The 19,290-nt window shown below is 63.8% G+C and overlaps 2 protein-coding genes across 7 annotated transcripts in view; one reads left to right on the forward strand and one right to left on the reverse strand.

The window, feature by feature from the left end:
• SEMA4D (semaphorin 4D) overlaps positions 1–8,009 on the reverse strand; it is a 34,863-nt gene extending 26,854 nt beyond the window's left edge. For all 6 annotated transcript variants that reach the window (XR_004277606.1, XR_004277605.1, XM_032308572.1 and 3 more), the window contains exons 1-3: positions 7,938–8,009; positions 2,080–2,423; positions 806–951 (exon numbers count right to left, since the gene is read on the reverse strand). Coding sequence is in view for 4 of the 6 variants with exons in the window: in XM_032308572.1 (XP_032164463.1) it covers positions 806–951; positions 2,080–2,179 (246 nt within the window). In the remaining 2 variants the exon portion in view is untranslated. The remainder of the gene's footprint in view (positions 1–805; positions 952–2,079; positions 2,424–7,937) is intronic.
• Positions 7,982–16,049, forward strand: LOC116570942 (basic proline-rich protein-like). Its single transcript, XM_032308574.1, has 2 exons — positions 7,982–8,038; positions 12,845–16,049. The coding sequence occupies exon 2, from the start codon at positions 14,525–14,527 to the stop codon at positions 15,461–15,463; it is 939 nt and encodes a 312-aa protein (XP_032164465.1). The 5' UTR covers positions 7,982–8,038; positions 12,845–14,524; the 3' UTR covers positions 15,464–16,049.
• The last annotated feature ends 3,241 nt before the right edge of the window (positions 16,050–19,290 follow it).

Raw genomic sequence — 19,290 nt, forward strand, 5'->3', positions numbered from 1 at the left:
AAAAACAGGCTAGTGGAGGCCACCACTTCGGGTGCTGATCTATTTCCACAGGAACTGGCCCCAGGGAAGGTGACCCCGTTGTGGACGCCTTCCTGCTCCCACGTGGAGGAGAGGCCAAGCCGGGAAGTCCTGGGACGCAGCTCTGAGATGCACCGAGGGCCGCAGCAGGGGCCTGCCTGTCACCGAGGACGTGGGAGTGGTGGCTCTCCCAGAGAGGGGCCAGGGCAGCAGTGGGACGCGGACACTTGCTGGGCAGAGTGGCCCACCCCACAGACGGTCCAATTTCAACTGGAATCAAACGTCATGACTGTGGAATCTCAATACAATGATTTGGTGACATTTTTGGGATAAGACTGTGGTATTTTCCTAATTCTGACAAAAAGGAGTCTTTTCCTTTAGGAAGGGGACACCTTGGGAACCCCTCGTGGATGAAAAGTGTGTCTGGGAATTTGCTTCAAGTAGAGGGAGCAGAGCCCCGGGACGTGGGTGGAGGAGGGTGACCCCGGGGCCAAGCGGGACAGGCGGCCTCGGGCCCACCTTCTCCACTCCTGTGTGGGCCGGAGATTTTCCATAAAGAAAAGGTAAAAAGTCCAAGAGGGCAGGACAGAGGCCCATGGGTGAGTGGCCGACCCAGGGAGGACAGAGGCTGCTGGCAGGCAGGGTGAGGAGGTGGCTTTGTGGGGACAGGCCCCTTGCGGGCTGGAGGGCAGGAGGCTGCGTGGCCAGGAAAGGGCCTGACGCCCCAGGAGCGGCCCAGGGCAGAGTCGGGGAGAAAATGCTGGGCAGGTCTGCGGCCACGCCCTACCTCATGCTGCTTCTCGGAGACATTGTGCGCACTCAGGGCAAACACGGCTTCCCGGGCCCCCACGTACAGGGTGGTCTTATCCTCGCTGAGCAGCAACACCGAGTAGTTAAAGATGCCCGGCTCGTGAAACTTCTCCAGGTGCACCTCTGGGGGGGAAGAGAACATGGGACATTCCCGAGCCTGGACACGGCGGGCGTTCCGTCCCGCTTGAGCGCAGGCGCACCACCACGTCGCCAGCGCTGCGGGTGCACCCACTCGCCGAGGCGGCCCCTGCCCGAGGCCGGCACTCAGACCCGCTAAGACAGTCCCAGCACCACGCAACCCTGCAAGGCCCCGAGCCACTGTGCTCGACCAGTGCTGCGGCCCAGCGTCCGTTCTGGCTCCCTCCAGTGGGGTTCCAAACCCTGCCTTCAGATGGCCTCCCAGGAGCGTGACCTCTGAGGGCTGTGACCGTCAAGCACGTGACCTCCCCGGCCATCTCCGGCCGCTGACCACGATGCTGTCCACACTCTCGTGTGTGTGGGTTTCATCTTAACACAGATTAAGTATATGAGAGTGTAAACTATTTAAGCTTTTCTTATTCAGGAAAAAAATGTGATTTAACTCAAAAGCTTAAAAAAATCCAATCCAGTAAATATATCCCTTGACTCCAGCAGATTTCGGAGTTAAGCACCACGAAGTTAGAAACAAGTGACGTTTCCTCTCTCAAGAGGATATTGCACGGTCAAGCAGGATGAGAATCGGGCGGACTGGCAGGGACAGAAGCGTGTCGGGCGTTTTCCCAAGGGGCACTTGTATCGGTCTGACCGTCCCGGCGTCCACATGAGTGCCGTGAGCCCGGGTTTTGTGGACCGCTGGCTCCACATAAGGACCAGGTGTCCACGCGCTCTGCTGTCTGGATTCTCCCGGGCTGGAGACAGCCACGCAGAGAAAGGCTGACCCGGCGCGCACAGGGCCTGGGACAGCCCACGAGATGGCTCAGCCCTGCCTGCAGCCCTTGCTCCTCTCGCCGGGGAGGCCGGGGCTCTCAGGACGCAGATCCCAGGAGAGGAAACAGAGAGAGACTGGGCAGCAAAGGAAAGCAGCTGGCGGGAAGCTTGGCCCCGTTCGTCCCCAGACAAGCATGTGGAGCGGCTGCGCCCGGGGAGCGCACAGCACCTCTTCAGGCTGTCAGGGCCCCGGATTCAGAAACCTAAGCGGCAGTCCCCAAACGCGCCCGACAACAGTCCCACGTGCCCTAGGCTCCTGCCCGCCTGCGGAGGGCCGGCCCATACCTCTGTGCTCCCAGGTGATCCGGGGCTTGGGTGCAAAGGCCACCGCCATTCCCAATACCATGGCCAGGGCGGCAAGCAGCCCCCCGATGGGGGCACACATCCTTGCGCACTGCAGAGCGGGCCCGGGCAGCAAACGCTTGTGGGCTGGGGGGGCTGCCGTGGGGGTCCCGGCGGACGCTGCTCAGGGCCTGGCGTCTGTGAGCCACGGCACAGCCCGGAGCTGGTGGGCGCTGTAAACCCCAAGGACCCGCATTTCCCAGGTGTCGGGCGAGGTCACCACTGCCAGCGTTGAAGGCTGCCCGGATCTTAAGCGGTGTGCTGCTTTTTGGCCTCACAAAGAGATTCTGGAAGGGAAAACAAAGGTCAGAGGTCAGGATGCCCGTAGTAACACAGCTTCTATTCCCCACTGCGCCCAGGGCTCTGTCCACGCCAGGGCAGGGGTGGTCAGGGCACAGGCTCACGTGGACACTGCGACCCCGTCACCAGGAGCGGAGCTCCAGGGCAGGTGCCGGAACCCAGACCGGGACGAGTGTCCATCCAGCTCCCCGGCCTCCCCCGTGTGCAGATGTGGCGCATGCCCTGCCGGTGACGTCATGCAAAGGTGCGAACCAGGCAACGGGTGCCCCCTCGGACCCTGGCCTCCCAGCCCCCGTAGGGCCCGCCGGGGAGGTCAGCTGGGCAGAAGGCCGGGAGCACCGAGCGGAGGCTGAGCCGTGTGCGCACAGGCCACTTCGCACGCGCAGGAGCACACATGCACACCTGACCGTGCCGTGCGGGACAGCGGCCTCCTGCCGCACACAGGCCCTGCCCCTCCAGCCACACCCGAGACGTCCCCGAGCCACAGAACGCACGGCTAGGGGCTCTCGGGGTCCTTGGGAAGCCGCTCGCTGGAGGGCAGAGGCTGCAGGCTGGGGGTGGGCTGGGTGGTGCCCCGGCCCCCACACCCTGCCCCACGTGCCATCCCCAAGGTGCCCTGCGGTGGGGGGCAGGGTGGCCTTGCTGTGGACCACTGAGGCAGGGCAAACGCTGGGGTTCGCCCTGACCCGGGGCCTCTTGCCAGGACGCCAGTGGGACCGTGACCTGATTCCTTCTGACTTCTCAGGACGCACTGCAACCAAAAGCTGTTGGAACAGAGGCAGGACCCCCGTCCCTCCCAGATGTGCTGCCCCAAGAGGCCCCACAGGAGAGCCACTGGTACACCCCACAGGGTTTCCTCTTCTGTGAGACAGCGGAGCAGCCTGCCTCCCTCCCCCGGAGGGGGCCCTGCAAGGCTCAGGCCAGTGGGCCCGAGCCCCTCTCTGGAGCCTTCCATTCACCCCCACCATCACCACCACTCGGGGACGGCCAAGAGGCAGCTAGAGCCACACTGCCCTCCCCAGTCCCCTGCTCAGCCTCCCCAAGGCCCCCGCAAGCTACATGTACCAACTCGGGCTGCTTCCTGACACCACAGCCAAACCGAACCTCTCAAGAGGGCATGAGGGAAGTTCTCACTTCTGTTCAACTAGCCAAGCCACCACCTCCGGGAAGCCCTCCTGGGCTGCCTCCTCATCCTTCCCAGAGGTCACCTCTCATGCGGCTGGAATCCTATCACGCGGCAGGGCTTGCCCTTGGTGTCACTGTGGACTTCACGGCGTCTTCCCTGCACCTTTGTCTGTTTCTCATGCCTGTGCCCTGGGCGCCACCGCCCCCTCCACTCTGTAAGGAGGACTCGTGCGGGGCCTTGGGGGAGCACTGACAGCGGGCACAGCCAGGCCTCAGCCGCCCGCTCCCCTTTCTTGTTGCCTTTCCCCTTCCTGCCGAAGGCGTGCCGGCCAGGCCTGTCCTCACCCCGATGCCGCTACAAGGCCATGACGCCAGGGCAGGGCGCGCGCTGTCTGCGGGGATGGGCTCGCCCTGCGTGGGGGCCGGCACCCTGTCCCACCGACGGCCGCAGGTTTGGGCTGTGTGGTCTCTGAATCGGGTACTCCAGGCCCCGGGGCCGCGCAGAAGCAGCCCCGACGTGTCACGGGCCACACACGGCCAGGCACTGGTCGGCAGCTGAAACCCCGTCCGGGGTGCACGGGAAGGGCCAGCCCTGACGCCCCACAGCGAGGGCGGGACTGACGCTAAATCCAGAAGCAGACGGGCCACTCAGTGCTGGAGGGACAGGGGACGGAGAGACCAGAGGAGGGACCGGGAATAGCGACGGGGGGGGGACTGGGGGGGGGGCATGGGAGGGATGGGGGAGCCAGGGACGGGGAAGCCAGGGACGGGGGACTGGGGGACGGCGAGGGGACGGGGGAGGGGACGGGGATGGAGGAGGGGGAGGGACAGAGGAGGGACGGGTGAGGGACAGGTGAGGGACACGCACCTGCCACAGCTGCCCCTTTCTTGCCTGCCCCCCAGGTGAGCCCTGGCCCATCTTCGTTCTCTCGGCTACCCCCAGGCTGCCCGCCCCCCACGCCCATCCCTGTTCCCCGCGGGCCCACAGCCCCCTGGCCGCCCTCGTCCCCAGACTGACCTCCCACTCCACAGCCCCACCTCCCTCGCCTGCCCCCAGGCTGGCAGCCGCCCCTGGGCTCCTTCCCCTGATGCTGGCTGTGGGGTCGGTATCACCTTGCAAACAGCCCCTCCCACTCAGGACGGGCTCCAGGAGCTCCCAGTGTCACATGTCACGTGCCTGAAAAACAGTTCGCTGTGTGGACTTCAGTCCCCCCAGAACTCAGAATAGTCCCCTGGAGTGACGCCCCAGCTCCACCGTGATTCGTGAGCTCAGCCCTGGAGATGGACGGCGGGGGACAGGGGGACAGTGGCCAGGTCACCTGCTTACCCTCCACCACCTTGCAGAGACAACCAAGCCGTCAGGGGGTAGGGGCTTCCCGACATGCCTCAACCTCATTCCCGCACCCGAACGTGGGCACGTGTGTGCCATGCGTGCGCTGACGGGACCTAAGATGCGGAGAGCAGCGGGGTGATGCCGTCAGACCACGAGCCTGATGACCGGCAGGTGCACGGGGCAGCAGCGAGGGGCCAGCCGTGGCTGCTCCAGCAGGGAGGCCCACAGATGGAGGAGTCCGAGTGCCTGTGCAGCACCACCAGACCCCGCGCACGTGGCCATCAACAACGCTGTCTCCTTCTGGGGAGGAGGGCTGTGTGTACCTGCACACGCCCCTGACCCCCTGCTTAGCGCCATCCTGGCATTTCCAGGGCAACCACTGCACTGTCCAGGCTGGATGCTGCTCCTGGGGGACGGCGGGGCCGCCCCAGAATGGCTGTCCTGTCATCACAGGGAGCTCGGCCTCAGACGCGGGAGACCCAGGCAGCCCCAGGAGACGGGCTCGTGAGCATAGAGCACCACACGCTCGCGGCCACTTGGTAGCAGGTGGGACGACCCACGCTGTGTCCAGGGAGGGTGCCACCCCCCGGCCCCCACGGACACACGTAGAAGCATATGCGGACGCACACCCAGCTGTGAGCGGTGGTCACCGCTGCGGAGTGAGACGAGGAGCCAGGGGCGCTGCCGGTGTCGGTCGTGCGCACAGCGAGCTCACACCGCTCCGTGCCGGGCGGGCCGGTGTCTGTCGCGCGCACAGCGAGCTCACACCGCTCCGTGCCGGGCGGGCCGGTGTCTGTCGCGCGCACAGCGAGCTCACACCGCTCCGTGCCGGGCGGGCCGGTGTCTGTCGTGCGCACAGCGAGCTCACACCGCTCCGTGCTGGGCGGGCCGGTGTCTGTCGCGCGCACAGTGAGCTCACACCGCTCCGTGCGTGCCGGGCGGGCCGGTGTCTGTCGTGCGCACAGTGAGCTCACACCGCTCCGTGCCGGGCGGGCCGGTGTCTGTCGTGCGCACAGTGAGCTCACACCGCTCCGTGCGTGCCAGGCGGGCCGGTGTCTGTCGTGCGCACAGTGAGCTCACACCGCTCCGTGCCGGGCGGGCCGGTGTCTGTCTCGCGCACAGTGAGCTCACACCGCTCCGTGCGTGCCGGGCGGGCCGGTGTCGGTCGCGCGCACAGTGAGCTCACACCGCTCCGTGCCGGGCGGGCCGGTGTCTGTCTCGCGCACAGTGAGCTCACACCGCTCCGTGCGTGCCGGGCGGGCCGGTGTCTGTCGCGCGCACAGCGAGCTCACACCGCTCCGTGCCGGGCGGGCCGGTGTCTGTCGTGCGCACAGCGAGCTCACACCGCTCCGTGCTGGGCGGGCCGGTGTCTGTCGCGCGCACAGTGAGCTCACACCGCTCCGTGCGTGCCGGGCGGGCCGGTGTCTGTCGTGCGCACAGTGAGCTCACACCGCTCCGTGCCGGGCGGGCCGGTGTCTGTCGTGCGCACAGTGAGCTCACACCGCTCCGTGCGTGCCAGGCGGGCCGGTGTCTGTCGTGCGCACAGTGAGCTCACACCGCTCCGTGCCGGGCGGGCCGGTGTCTGTCTCGCGCACAGTGAGCTCACACCGCTCCGTGCGTGCCGGGCGGGCCGGTGTCGGTCGCGCGCACAGTGAGCTCACACCGCTCCGTGCCGGGCGGGCCGGTGTCGGTCGCGCGCACAGTGAGCTCACACAGCTCCGTGCCGGGCGGGCCGGTGTCTGTCGCGCGCACAGTGAGCTCACACCGCTCCGTGCGTGCCGGGCGGACCGGTGTCGGTCTCGCGCACAGTGAGCTCACACCGCTCCGTGCCGGGCGGGCCGGTGTCGGTCGCGCACACAGTGAGCTCACACCGCTCTGTGCCAGACGGACCGACAGCTCTCACCTCACGGAACCCAGGCCCTGCGCACACGCTCCACCCAGTCCGCCCGGGGGCGGAGTGGCACGTCCCAAGGCCGTCTGTGCGCCAGCCCCTCCCCCAGGGCCACCGGGTGTCCACGACCTGTCTGTCCCATCCGCATGGACATGAAGGAGGGGACGGGGCCTCGTCTGTTCTCTAGGCTGCGTGCCTGTTAGCACAAGGCAGGCGGGAGGAGGGCCCGTCCCCGGGGCGCTACCTCAGGGACCTCCACGCTGCTCACCCAGTCTCAGTGCACGGACCTGGTCGTCCCAACTCCCCCAACATCCCCAACGACTTTTTTGTTTTACGTAAGGAGATCAACAAACAAAATCAAAGATCAATGACCTGAGGGGAAAATACTGGTAACGCAAGTGTCAGGGCTTGGAATTCCGACTCTGCGCGTCACCCACACCGGCCAGCAGCCCGGCCCAACGGGGCAGGGAACTGAAAGCACACACGTGTGAGCCCACGCGTAAACACGGACAGTGCCAAGAGCTCTAGAGGTAGAGCTGCATTTGCTAACACGGCCCCAGCAAGCCGGCCAGGCAGGTCCCGCGGCCGGCACCAACGCCAGCACAGCACGGCGGCTGCGGAGCCAGTGGGGCTGCTGGAGGCCGGCCAGAGCCACATCCGCGCAGGACAGGAATGACTACAAAGAGAAGTGGGGTGGGTGCGGGCTTTCCTTCTGCTTTTACATGAAACGGACATTTCTCTTTCCTTTTCAGCTGGAACTACATGGTCGATGTGAAGATTCATCACAAAACGGCCCCAATCCAGAGCCAGGGTGACACGGAGACCCTCCCCGCACGTTGGACCCTGCTGACAAGCCCCTGCACCCCAGGAGAAGCTGGAGCTTTGCAGGGCCCCCAGGGGCCCGCAGCCCAGAGACCCGGAACAGAAACACAGGGCGGGTAGGGCAGGCGTGGGACAGGGAGAGGCAGGCTGTGCGCGGGACTCCAGGCGCCCAGCACGGACAGAAGCCTGCGTGGCAGCAGCCGCGTCCCGACCCCGGCCCTGCGGAGCACACAGGCAGCTGGCACCAGCCGTGTGCCGGACCCCACTGAGGCTTCTACGAGGTGTCGGCTGTGCTAGACTGGGACGCATGTGGAGAAACCATGTTTTTACCTGTATCTTGCGCCTCCAGAAACGTCCCTCAGTTGTTTCCAGGACGGAGTCCTCAGAAATCTGGGCTCTGAAAGGAACAGGAAAGGAGACCATTTCAGCACGTAAGTCCTCCGTGTGTGTACCCACAGCATCACGACTACAGATGCACTGAAAAGAAACTCTTGCATTTTTTTTTTTTAACCTCCAGACCCCGGGATGGGCGTGGCACTCATGCACTTGTGCAAACGGGAGGGAGGAGTGAGTGTGCAATCGCGCCCATGAAGGAAATGTAACCTGGTGGGTCCCCAACTGACCAGTCCCTTCCCTGCAGAGTAAGCCCGCCAATACGGCCCACAGTCTTGGTTCGCTATTTGCCAAAAGAGAATCAGGCCGTTAGTTTCAGATCTGTGACTTCGAGAACTTATTCTCCCTGAAATCCAGCAGCTGGGGGGAGCCCCCAGAAGGGAAGCGCGAGTCCAGAGGGATGACAGGCGATCACGGAGAATGGGAATGACCGCCCCAGCAGGCACCGGGCAGGTGCGCGAAGGTGCCGAGGACTTCCGTGCCAGTCCCGTGGTTGTGAGGGATCCGCCAGTTTCTAAACCTCAGAATCAAACACAGCATATTTTGGTGGTTGGGATATAGTTTTGTTTTCTTTTGCTTTAAGAGCTGGTACAACTCGTGCCATTTTCTGGAAGACTGCTGAGAAGTAGGAGGTGCTCGCTGGAAGCCAACACTGTCTCTCCCACACAGCACCCCCGGAGTGGGACCCGTCACGCCCGCAGCACAGAGACAGCCGGCACCCCACCCCATACCTAGGACTCCCAGAGTCATGACTCCCAGGGTCTCCCAGGGCCCCTTGTGGCCCAAGACATGTCCCAGGAACCCGAGCAAATGTGACCCCTGAGCACTGGCAGAAATGGTTTTGGATTCCTCCATCTCACCGTCTGATTCTGGGTCAGCTACTGGACAGTGCAGCGCATAGGAGCACGCCAGGGAGCGCCCCCCGACGAGGCCATGCCCTCCCAGCACCCAGGACCCACATCTTCTGTTTGAACGCTGGGGGAGGTGTTGCCACAATCGATGGACAGGCGATGGGCAAGTGTGACCAACCATGGGGCTTACCTGTTCGCACGGGCAGGCCACCTGTGCGCTCCCCAAAACACGGGGAAATAAAGTGATGCACGCGTTGCAAGAGAACTGCACAAACAACCTGAATGCCAAGAAATCTGAAACTGAAAAACTTCTCTCTTCTGGAAATTCAGTTAAGCCTTTGTCACGCCCAGAGCTGCTTGCTCTGGGGTCGGACAAGGCGCGTCTCGCGTTCCTCCGAATTTCACGGCGCTGAGCACCGAGGGCAGGTTGTGTGTCTGTGAGCCCCGTCTCACCGCACCTCGCCTCTGCCCTCCGCCAAACAGCTCTGAGCCCCATGGTTCCTGACTAAAAAAAAAAAAAAAAGACACTTCCGGCCCCGCTGACAGCCGGTCCCGGGCCCCGGCTCTCTACACGTGTCTACGCTCGTTTCTCGACAGAGAACCCCCGCGCTGTAATTCGGTTCCGCCACAGCGGAGGGCAGGGGACGTCCTCACACAACTGCTGGCGTCCTGCCGGACTCCGCGGCTCCTTCACTGTGCCTTTCTGCTCCGACGGCACCGGAAAAGAACCCAGCAGTCCTCTGTGAAACCGAGGTGGAGTTAGTCAGGAGCGAGAGCAGCGCTTCCCTCTCCCTCCGGCCTGGCCTCCCGCCCTCCGCTCCCCACGGTGCAGGGGAGCGTGGGAGGCGCAGCCCACGCCGAAGGCAGCGGTCCCGTGGCCGCTCTGACCGCAGCAGAGCGAAGGCGAGGCTCGTCCTGCACGCGTCCGGTCTCTGTTCTGCAGATGTGACCTCAGCTCCCAAAAGCCCCTGACCCCGACCGCGGGTTTGCGCATCAAAGCAAGAGGCTCCTCCCCACCTCTGAGAAGGGCCGCCGTGAGGCCAGCTGCTATAGGGCGCAGTGGCGAGGGCCCGCAGGGCAGCACCGGCCCAGAATCCCGACCAGTTCCCCACCAGGAATTCAGGTGGCTGCACCCAACCACATGAGGTGCCCAAGCAGGGGACCATTCGGACTCCGGAAACGGCGGGCGACCGCACTGCTGGGGAAGCGGCACGAAGGGAACGGCGCCCTCCCGCCCTCCCGGCGGGAGTGTGAACGCGTGCGGTCACGTGGAGCACAGGACGCAGGCTCCTCAGAAAAATCAACACAACTACTCCACGGCCCGGCAGGTCGACGGCGGGGATCCACCCAGTGAAAACAGACACGAATCCGCAAAGACCCGTGTATGCGTGCGCTCGCGGGCGCCACGGACAACGGGAAGACACGGAAGCAGCCCGAGTGTCCTTTGATAGATGCATGGATAAGGAAGGGGGGGTGTGTCCGCACGCGTGCACGTGTACACACACACACACCCCTCGCGCGCATGTGTACACACACACACACCCCTCGCGCGCACGTGTACACACACACCCACCCCTCATGCGCGCACGTGTACACACACACACACTGCATGCGCACATGTGTACACACACGCACACACTGCACGCGCACACGTGTACACACACCCCTCACGCGCACACGTGTACACACACACTGCACGCGCGCACGTGTACACACACGCACACACTGCATGCGCACACGTGTACACACACACACCCTGCACGCGCGCACGTGTACACACTCACACACACACACAGAGGGGAATATTATGCAGGCATCAAAAAGAATGGCATTTTGCAATTTGCAAGAACGTGGAGGGACCTAGAAACGATCACGCTAAGTCAGTCAGAGAAACGCAGTTTCCTTACTCGGGTATCTAAAAAACAAAACAAATGAACAAACAAAAAAACCAGACTCTTAAACAGAGAGCAAACTGGGGTCACGGGGGCAGGCAGTGGGAGGAGGGGAGAGATGGGGACTAAGAGGTACAAAGTCCCAGTAACAACGGAAGGAAGTCTCAGGGACAGGAAGGAGGGCACAGGGAACATCACCAGTAACCCTCCCAATGCCACGTGGTGACAGATGGGGACACTTAACGGTGACAAGCACCGAGTAATACAGACTTGCCGAATCGCTACCTAGTACGCTACTCACATATGGCTCCCACTTGGAAGCTTACTCAACGATTCCATCAAAATACAAGTCTCCGTGAACAGCAGACAGACTTCCCATCATTTCTGACTGATTGGGCCTTTGCTGGACCTCCATCTAAGGGACTCCGACACAGAGCACAGAGATCCAGGGGCCGTGAGTGCAGAGAAATCCCAGCTCAGTACCCCAGGACAGGAGGGGCAGGCTTGCAGCCACCGAGACCAGGAAGTCCAGGACGTGGGGGTGTCCCTTGTGGGCTGGCCAGAGGGGAGGGCAGGACCTCTGAGTGCACTGTGGGTCTCCTGCACGGCGCTCACCCGTGGGCGCCACCCAGCACTCCCAAGCCTCCTCCAACCCCACAATCCTATAATTCACAACCCTATAATTAAATAGGATAATACTGGACATTCAGATCTTTGCCAATTTCTCACTTAAAATTCATTTTTAAAAAAGCAGGCTCCACACTCATCAGAGAGCTGGAACGCACCACCCCGCGATCAAGAGTCCCACACTCTACCGACTGAGCCAGCCAGGCACCCCTTAACATTTACTTTTAAAGAGTGATTTTAACTACCAGCAAACTCAACCCAGGAGCTCTTCTAACCACAGCCTATCTGCAGAAGGTACTTCCTTCTGGCCCCCCGCTGAAGGCTTCTGTTGCTCGAGGCGCACATTTTTGCAGTGAAAGAGCTGGTGTCCCCTACCATTCGTATACTTGTTTCCAGAACAGTCCATCACCCTGGGACTGGAGCGGGCCACAGCTCAGCAGGCAGGGATGGAAACCACCCTCTGTGGAAGCGTCTGGCTCCACGGTGAATGGAGGCTTCTCAAGGAGCTCAGGGCAGAGAGAAGGGGCACCCCAAGCCCACAGCAGGCATCTCCTCCTCTCTGTGTTGGCCAGGGCATGAAGGTCTCACAGAATTGTCTGGAGCCGTGCCCACCCCGGGGGCTGGCTGAGACTATGCTCCAGGCCACCTGGGGCAGTGTCCTGCCTGCCAAGTGCCCGCAGGGGGAGTGTGCACAGTCTCACCAGGGGACCTGACTCCTGCCCCTTGCACAGGCCTAGCCCAGCTGCAGAGCGACCAGCAACCCTCTCCGCTCAGCCACAGTGGGAGGAGGGGCCTTGGAGCCCGGACAAGCCCAGGTCTAGGCGGACAGTTCTTTTTTAAGTCTAAAAACCACAAAATGCCACTCTCTGTGTTCCTCTTTAGTGACTCCTTCAAAATACACAGCAGGGTCCCAGAGCCAGGCCAGCTCGACCGCAGGCCACCGTCCAGCTCAAGTCTGCGAAGGCTGAGCCAGAACAAGGTCCTCTCCTTGTACCCGGCCTCCCTCCGGGACGGGGCCTCTGCTCTCCACTTGGCAAAAACCCATTAGAGAAGGCACATGCCGTGGGCAAAAGCACTGTGAGGGCCCCAGGGGCTGGCCCCCAGCAGGACATGGGGTCCACCAGCACGCCCGGTGGCTGCCACGCCGGCCTCTCTGCACAGCCACCTGCACACAGGCATCTGCTCTGACTCGCCAGCTTCTATACCCCTTCAAGGGGACCCCCAGAAACGCCCCCTCAGGCCGCACAGCCGCTGCAGAGTGCCTGGCAGCCAACCTGGTCACGTTGAGCCTGGGCCCCTGGGATCCGGGCTCTAACCGCACCAGCCCACACTCCATCAACCATGGGCCTCGCGGCTGCTGTGGGCAGGTAGGGGCCGGACAGCACGGGTCTCCATGGCTGCCAAGAGGACCCCCGCTCAGTCCCCCGCACACGGCTTCTGCCCCGAGTCTCAATCATCTCTACTTTCCAAACAGCACACAGAGGCACAGCCCGATGTCGGCACCGCCACAGCCTGACCTTTGAGGGGAGCGCGGGGAGCCGCACGCTGGACCGGACTCGCCCGTCCCACTGACCCTCCCTCGTGGTCCTCCTCGTCTTCCGGATGCTTCCAGGAGCCGACGCTGCCTGTGGGACGAGGCCACGTCAAACGGTGCGGGTCTGGCCTCGAGCAAACCCCCCGCTCGGGGTGGTTGAAACAACTGGACCGGACCCAGCAACTGCTCTCGTCCGTCCCGACGGCAAGTGGGTGTCTGGAGCGGCCTCTGCTGAAGTCCCAGGTCAAGGGAAGCCCGGACCCCGGATTCCAGGGGTCCACTCTGCAGCCTCCACACAGGAGAGGGGTCTACGCCCCGACCGCAGGCCAGGCTCGCCGGACGCCGGCCCTGTGACCTGCCCTGCAGCCCAGAGCGTCCCGCCTTTCCACAGTGTGGACGCCGCAGGAGGCAGGCGTCCCCTTTCTGAGGCCCGTGTCACCTCCCGGGTGCCACGGAAACATGGCTGTGGCTCTGTCCCCGCCTCATGTCATCTTCTGGTGGGAGGATGTGGGCTGGAGGCTGGCTGCCCCTCACGGTCCCCAGCCGGCCTGAGCAGCCATCTTCCGTCCTGGGACCTGTGCTGGGGAGTGCAGGAGAAGCCAGGCAGCGTGGACACCGTGGGGTCTCCTCACAGCTCACGAACCAAAAATCAACGGGAAGATCTGCAAGAGCCTCTGGAACCTTCCTGCACCAGTATAAGCCAGGCCGCCCTCTGCCCCCACTAGGGCCTTGCCACTGCATCCCTGGCGAGGACAGAGGCTTGGCCCCAGCTGGCCCCTGCTCGTGGCAGCCACGGCAGGGCCATGGTTGTGCCCGCAAGCCTGAGAGAGGCCTCCAGGTGCTGCCCCCAGGTGCCCCCATGCAAGCCGGGCCCCTCATCCAGGGACAGGGACCTGGGGGCAGACCAGGGGGAACCCCAAACGTGGGTGCAGAGCAGCACCAGGCAGAATACAGGACTCCTGCCTCCCTTTCTGCCGGCAAGGGCTGAGGAAATGGCACCACATTCTGTCACGGACTCAGGAAGCAGGGGGTGTGCGCGTGTCCATGGCCCTGTCTACTGCGGGTGCCGGGACCCGAGGTCTCATTTCCTGCAGAACTGGTCCCGGAGCCGGGCCAGCTGGCCGTACCTCCCGACAGGCAGAGCTCGGGGCCACCCCCCATGCCACCCACTCGTGGGTGTCGGGCTGCCTCCGGGGAGCACGGTGGGCATGTCCTAGCACAGAAACCGGCTGAGCAAGGCCCCCACCTCGGGGATGCGTGGTGGCCCCGAGCAGCGACCCTGATGGCCATCGCCTAGGACTGAGCTCTCCAGAGCACTGCCTCTGTCCTGCCGTCCTCACCCCGAGGACATACAGGGCCGGGCTGGCCTGCACAGGGCCCTGTGGGGCAGGATGCAGCCTGGGGGGGCTGGTCTCCGCTCAGGAATGGCACCCCTCTTCACAAAGCACACATGCAGCCGGCCTGCCTTACTCACGCACTCTGCCTCCTGTGACCACACAAGGACATGGTTCAGACCCCAAAGCGGCACCACCACCACGTCTCTACTGGGGACAGGGGAGACACTGTGTGCCAGACACGGGGAGGGACCTAGGCCTGCCCTGCAACTGTCGTCCAAAGGCCATGTGCGGGCAGGGCCGTCCAGGAGGCTACGGGGCAGCAGCGAGGGGGCAGCCCTGGGCTAGGCCCCAGGTACGGCTCCCCACAATGCACACATGTGAGCTGGTACCTACAAGAACCCGGAGTCTGGCCCCTTCAGTGCAGATTGGAGAAGCAGAGACAGACAGCCCCGCGCCCGCCCTGCACCAGCACAGTCTGGTCCCTGCACTGGACTGCCCTCCGTGCTGGGACCCCAACAGCACCCGGCCAGCCCTACCTCCAGACGCGGGGCGGGGGACACCCCTGGAGAGCAGAAAACCAGATCCCACCAGGCTGGCTGCAGGGTTAGAGGAGAAGCAGAAGGCTCCTCCAGGCTCTGACCTTGCCCACGCTGATGCAGCTTCCCTAAGGGCTGGCGCTGCTCGGCCCCACCCATCGCCGTGCGGCCTCGCAGACCCTCCAGGCACCGGAAGCAGGAAGCTGATGTGTGGGCTGGGGGAGGGGCGGGGCTGCCCTCCACACCCACCACGTCCGCCCCATCCATCCCCCTGGGCACAGACCACCTGCCACTGGTCTGGAGGCAGATCCCAGCCTCACCTTCCCCAGCAGCCCCCCCGCTCCCAGGGATACCCCGGCCCCCAGCCACCCTCCCAGAGACCCAGCTGGGGGCCCCATGTCCCCATCATCCCAGCACAGCCTTTCGGAGGGGTGGGGGGGAGGGGAAGAAGAACTGGTCAGGTCACCTCGTGCCACCAGGGACATGTGGGCTTCCTAGAGAGACTCTTCCAGCAACCGGATGGGCCAAAGACCATCCTCCTCCTCGTGGTGATCCCTCCTTCACACACGAGACAGCAAAGGCCCAGACACTTCCAGAAGTCACACCAGGGGCCAGCCGTGCATGGAGAGCCCGAAACCCGGTGTCTGCCCCCGCCCCCCGGCCCAGTCCCCAGCACCGCCTTTTGAGTCCTTAGCAGTGGAGAGCCAACGTTCCCCCTATGTGGGTGACCCTGACCCAGGGGCCTCATGGAGCCACTACACACAGCTGGCCCCACCCAGGTCATCCGGTTCCTCACTGACACCTCACACGTGCTCCAAGTTAGGCATGCAGCTGGCGGTCCTAAGTCTGGCAGGCGTGGGCCTCCCCAGATAAACCCGCTTGGCTGACTCCTCCCTGACCAACCGGGGCTCGGCTGGGCCCCGCAGGAGGTGGGCACACCTGGCTGTCCCGGACGGGCTCCCAGCCTCAGAAGGCAATCCTGCCCAAAACGTCCCTGTGGGGGCCGAGAAAATTAAAGCCATCCCACCTCAGGTTTAGCTGATGTGGGAAACAGAGGCAGAAGAAAATCATTAAAATTCCTCACCTACTGACAAGCCCTTGAAACAGACAGAGTGCCTCTCCCGTGGGGACTCAACTGCCCTCACCTTGAGGTTTTGCTAAGGACAATCCTCGCTGACCGACCCCCTACCCCAACAGGTCCGACCAGGATCCCATAAGTCTACTTTAACAATCCCTTTAGGAACCTTTATCTCTAAACCTCCAAGATAGTGTCGAGAATCATTCCCAAGTACATGGCCCACCGATATACATCTAAGGGGTCTCACGAGAAGATTTTTATTATTGGTAATAAATAACCTCTCTCCCAACAATAGCTAGCCCCTCAAGGTCCTGGAGACCCTGCTTCCAAAATTCCTTAGTGACTTAGGCCATCCCTAATCCCCTTTGTCCTCACCCACCGCCGAGTCCACCCCTACTCTGCCTTTAAAAACTCTTGGACTGTAATCTGGTTCCGGGTCCAAGTCCCTACTCCGCTGCGTCGGGTACACTTGGGCCCAAGCTTGAGCTTGTCGAATAAACCCGCGTGTGACTGCATCGGTGTAGGCTCCTTGGTGGTCTCTTGGACGCAAAAACTAGGGTATAACAGTCCCAGGTGACAGAAGATTCTAGAAACGTTTCAGCCACAGGGAGAACACTCCTCACAAAATTTCAGACCCGGATGGGGTTTTTTTCTGAAATACGGATGCGAAACTACACCTGCCGAGCTTGCCCGAGACCCCCCCGGGTCCCAGGGGGCCACTTCTCTTCTGTCCCAGCTACGCTGGGCAGCCCCTCACACACCCCCCCTGCACAGACCCACCGTCAGCAGGCTGGGGACCCTCCATCTTCAGGGGGAAGCGATTTTCTGCCTCCAGGGGGTGCTTGCCGCCAGCTGCAAACCCCCTCCCCACCTCGAGCGGCACCTGGACGCCAGCACGGGCCGGGGGGTGGGGGGCAGTCAGCCGGCTTCCCAGAGGAGTCCAGCGAACACGCCGCCTGCTTGGTCCCGGCCTCAGCAATCGCGCCCACTCACACGGATGTGCATGTCCACGCCGCTTCCGCCGCAGGGACTGAGAGCGCCCACGTGCCCCGGTCGGGACCCGGCTAAATAAACAACGACCAGCCCGCCCGACAGGCACCGCGGACTGCGGGCCAGTGCTCGCCGACACGCTCGGACCGACGCGTATATTATCAAACGCAGCGAGGAGAGGCTAGAACAGCCCGTGCGGGTAGACTCGCTCGTGCCAAGGCCCGCCAGGGACGCTGCGTCCAGCGGGGCCCGGGGTGGCGCCCGCTCCACGCCCCCGGCGCGGGCCTCGGCGGGCTCCCGGACGCCGGCGGGCACTAGCGGCTTTTCAGCTGAGCTCGCTGGTACCCGGTGCACCCGATCTGCGAGGCCCGAGAGCCGCGCCGTGACCTCCGTGACCGCAGCCCGGCGGACGAGGGGCCCCGGCGCGTGCGATGCTGGGTTCCGGGCCAGGGGCTGGAGGGCCGTGCGGCACCTTCTCACAGTGTTCCCGTCAGAAAGTGTACTTTTTTGTGTTTTCTTATAAAAACATCACGACGTTTCCAAGTATCAGTAGCTTCCCCAGACTCTCTGTCTCTCAGGCCACCCCACGGGAAGGGGAAGGCAGCCCCGTCCCCAGGAGTTCATTCCCGCTGTCCTTGGGGGGCACTTGCGCCCTCCTGGCCCTCCGCCAGATGGGGCCACCTGTGGCTTCATCGTCCTGGCGTCTACGCCTTGTTCCCCTCCCCACGTGTGTGCCCTGCCCCACCGGGCCTGGCCGCCCACTTACCCCCGAGAGGGACACACATGAGGCAGGGTGTCGGGGCTGGATGCTGGGGTCCCAGCGGTGTGACCACGGCGGCTACTTCCCCGCTCCCTTCAGGGGCTGAGCTGGGAGACAGGCTGGCCTCAAAGCGCGGGTGGGCTTTTCCCCCCACTGACAATAGGATTAAACAGGGAAGGGCTAGGGCACCGGCGGAGCCTTTCCAGAGACAGGTCCATGGCAGCGGAGCCCTAAGAAGACCAGGTTTCCTGCGGTGATCTTTCTACACCTTCTCCCCCGGGAAGACGCGGGCACTGGAGAGGAAGAGCTGGCCTGCGGCTCGGAGGAAAACCACCTCCCCCGCGCCCTCGGGGCTCTCCCGCTTCCGCCCCCGCCCTTCAGGTCCTGTCCTAAAGGACATCCCCGGGCGGAGTGGCACCTGCTCCCCGAGAGCAGGTGAACACGGGCCCACGCAGGCACCCAACCCTCACGCTCTCACGCAGCAGGAGGGGGAAGACCCACGGAGGGCCGGAGGGAGGGCGGGTCGCACAGAGAGCCAAGGCCGGGAGAGGCGTCCTCTGCCGGCACAGCCCTGCTTCAGAGCGCCCAGCCGCCCGGGGTCCTCATCCCCACTCCTCGCCTCCAGCGCCCAGAAAGGGAGGCCTGTGCGGCGACGGTGGGGGCAGGGCCCAGGCCGCCTTGGACACTGCGCTCCCCGGCACTCAAGTGACTGCTCTGTCTCATTCACCAGCCGGCGTGACTCAGCCAGGCTCGTGCTGTCTCTCGGAGAATAGAAATCAAGCGGCCCTCCCCGCTCCCGGGAGTGGCTGCCCCTGCATCCTGGAGTCTGTAAGTGGATGGAGTGTGAGCCTCTGGGGAGATGAGGGCCATTAGCGCCCACACAGCGAGAGGGCTGGCGCACAGCCGTCCCCCGACTGCCAGGCGCAGGGCCGCCGACCCTGGCCACGCACAGCTCCTAACCCCGCCTCAGTTTCTCAGTCCCTCCACCATGTCCCTGAGGCCCACGCCGGTCACCCCGTGCGAGGCAGACCCGAGCCCGTCCCACAGCACACGCAGTCGGGACAGGAAGCCCTGAGTGACTGCCACAGTCCCGTGTGCCTGTGACCCGGTGCCAAGTGCATACAGGCCTTTGCAAGGACAGCAGAAGCAGGGGTCAGGGGGGCAGAGTGGGCTCAGCGCCCACCAGGCAGCCCCGATCTAAGGGGAAGCTGTTTTCACCGCGCCCTAGTGAGAGCCGGAAACGCTGAGACCCACATAGCAGGTGCCCTCGAGCACTCTCTCCTAACGACGGCCACGGGAGCCACCACACGGAGAAGCCAAGCGGGCTGACACTACCCTGTGACAGGTGAGCCTGGAAGTACAGAGCCAAACGCACGCCCCAGACCACAGCAGGTGCGGCCTCGAGACAGCAGCCGGCAGGGCTTCCTCTCTGCAGCCTCTACCCCCAGCAGGCCTCGGATCCCTGCGTCCAGACAGGCTGAGAGCCCGGCCACACGACGTGGAAGCAGGGCCTCCGACAGGGATGTGCACACCGCGTTCCCGGCAGCAGGGCTCACGGCAGCCGAAAGCTGAGAGCATCCCAGGGTAGCAGAACACACTGCCCCAAAACGTGCACCCTGTCCAGTGTGGAGTCGCGGCACGTGAGAACGGCCAGCACCGCTCTGCCGGGAGCAGGAAAATACGTC

This window comes from Mustela erminea, chromosome 12 (assembly GCF_009829155.1).
Source record: "Mustela erminea isolate mMusErm1 chromosome 12, mMusErm1.Pri, whole genome shotgun sequence".
Taxonomy (NCBI): domain Eukaryota; kingdom Metazoa; phylum Chordata; class Mammalia; order Carnivora; family Mustelidae; genus Mustela; species Mustela erminea.

Excerpts from the sequence above, each read along its gene's own strand:
- LOC116570942 (XM_032308574.1), top strand. The coding sequence starts at position 14,525 with ATGTGCGGGCAGGGCCGTCCAGGAGGCTACGGGGCAGCAGCGAGGGGG.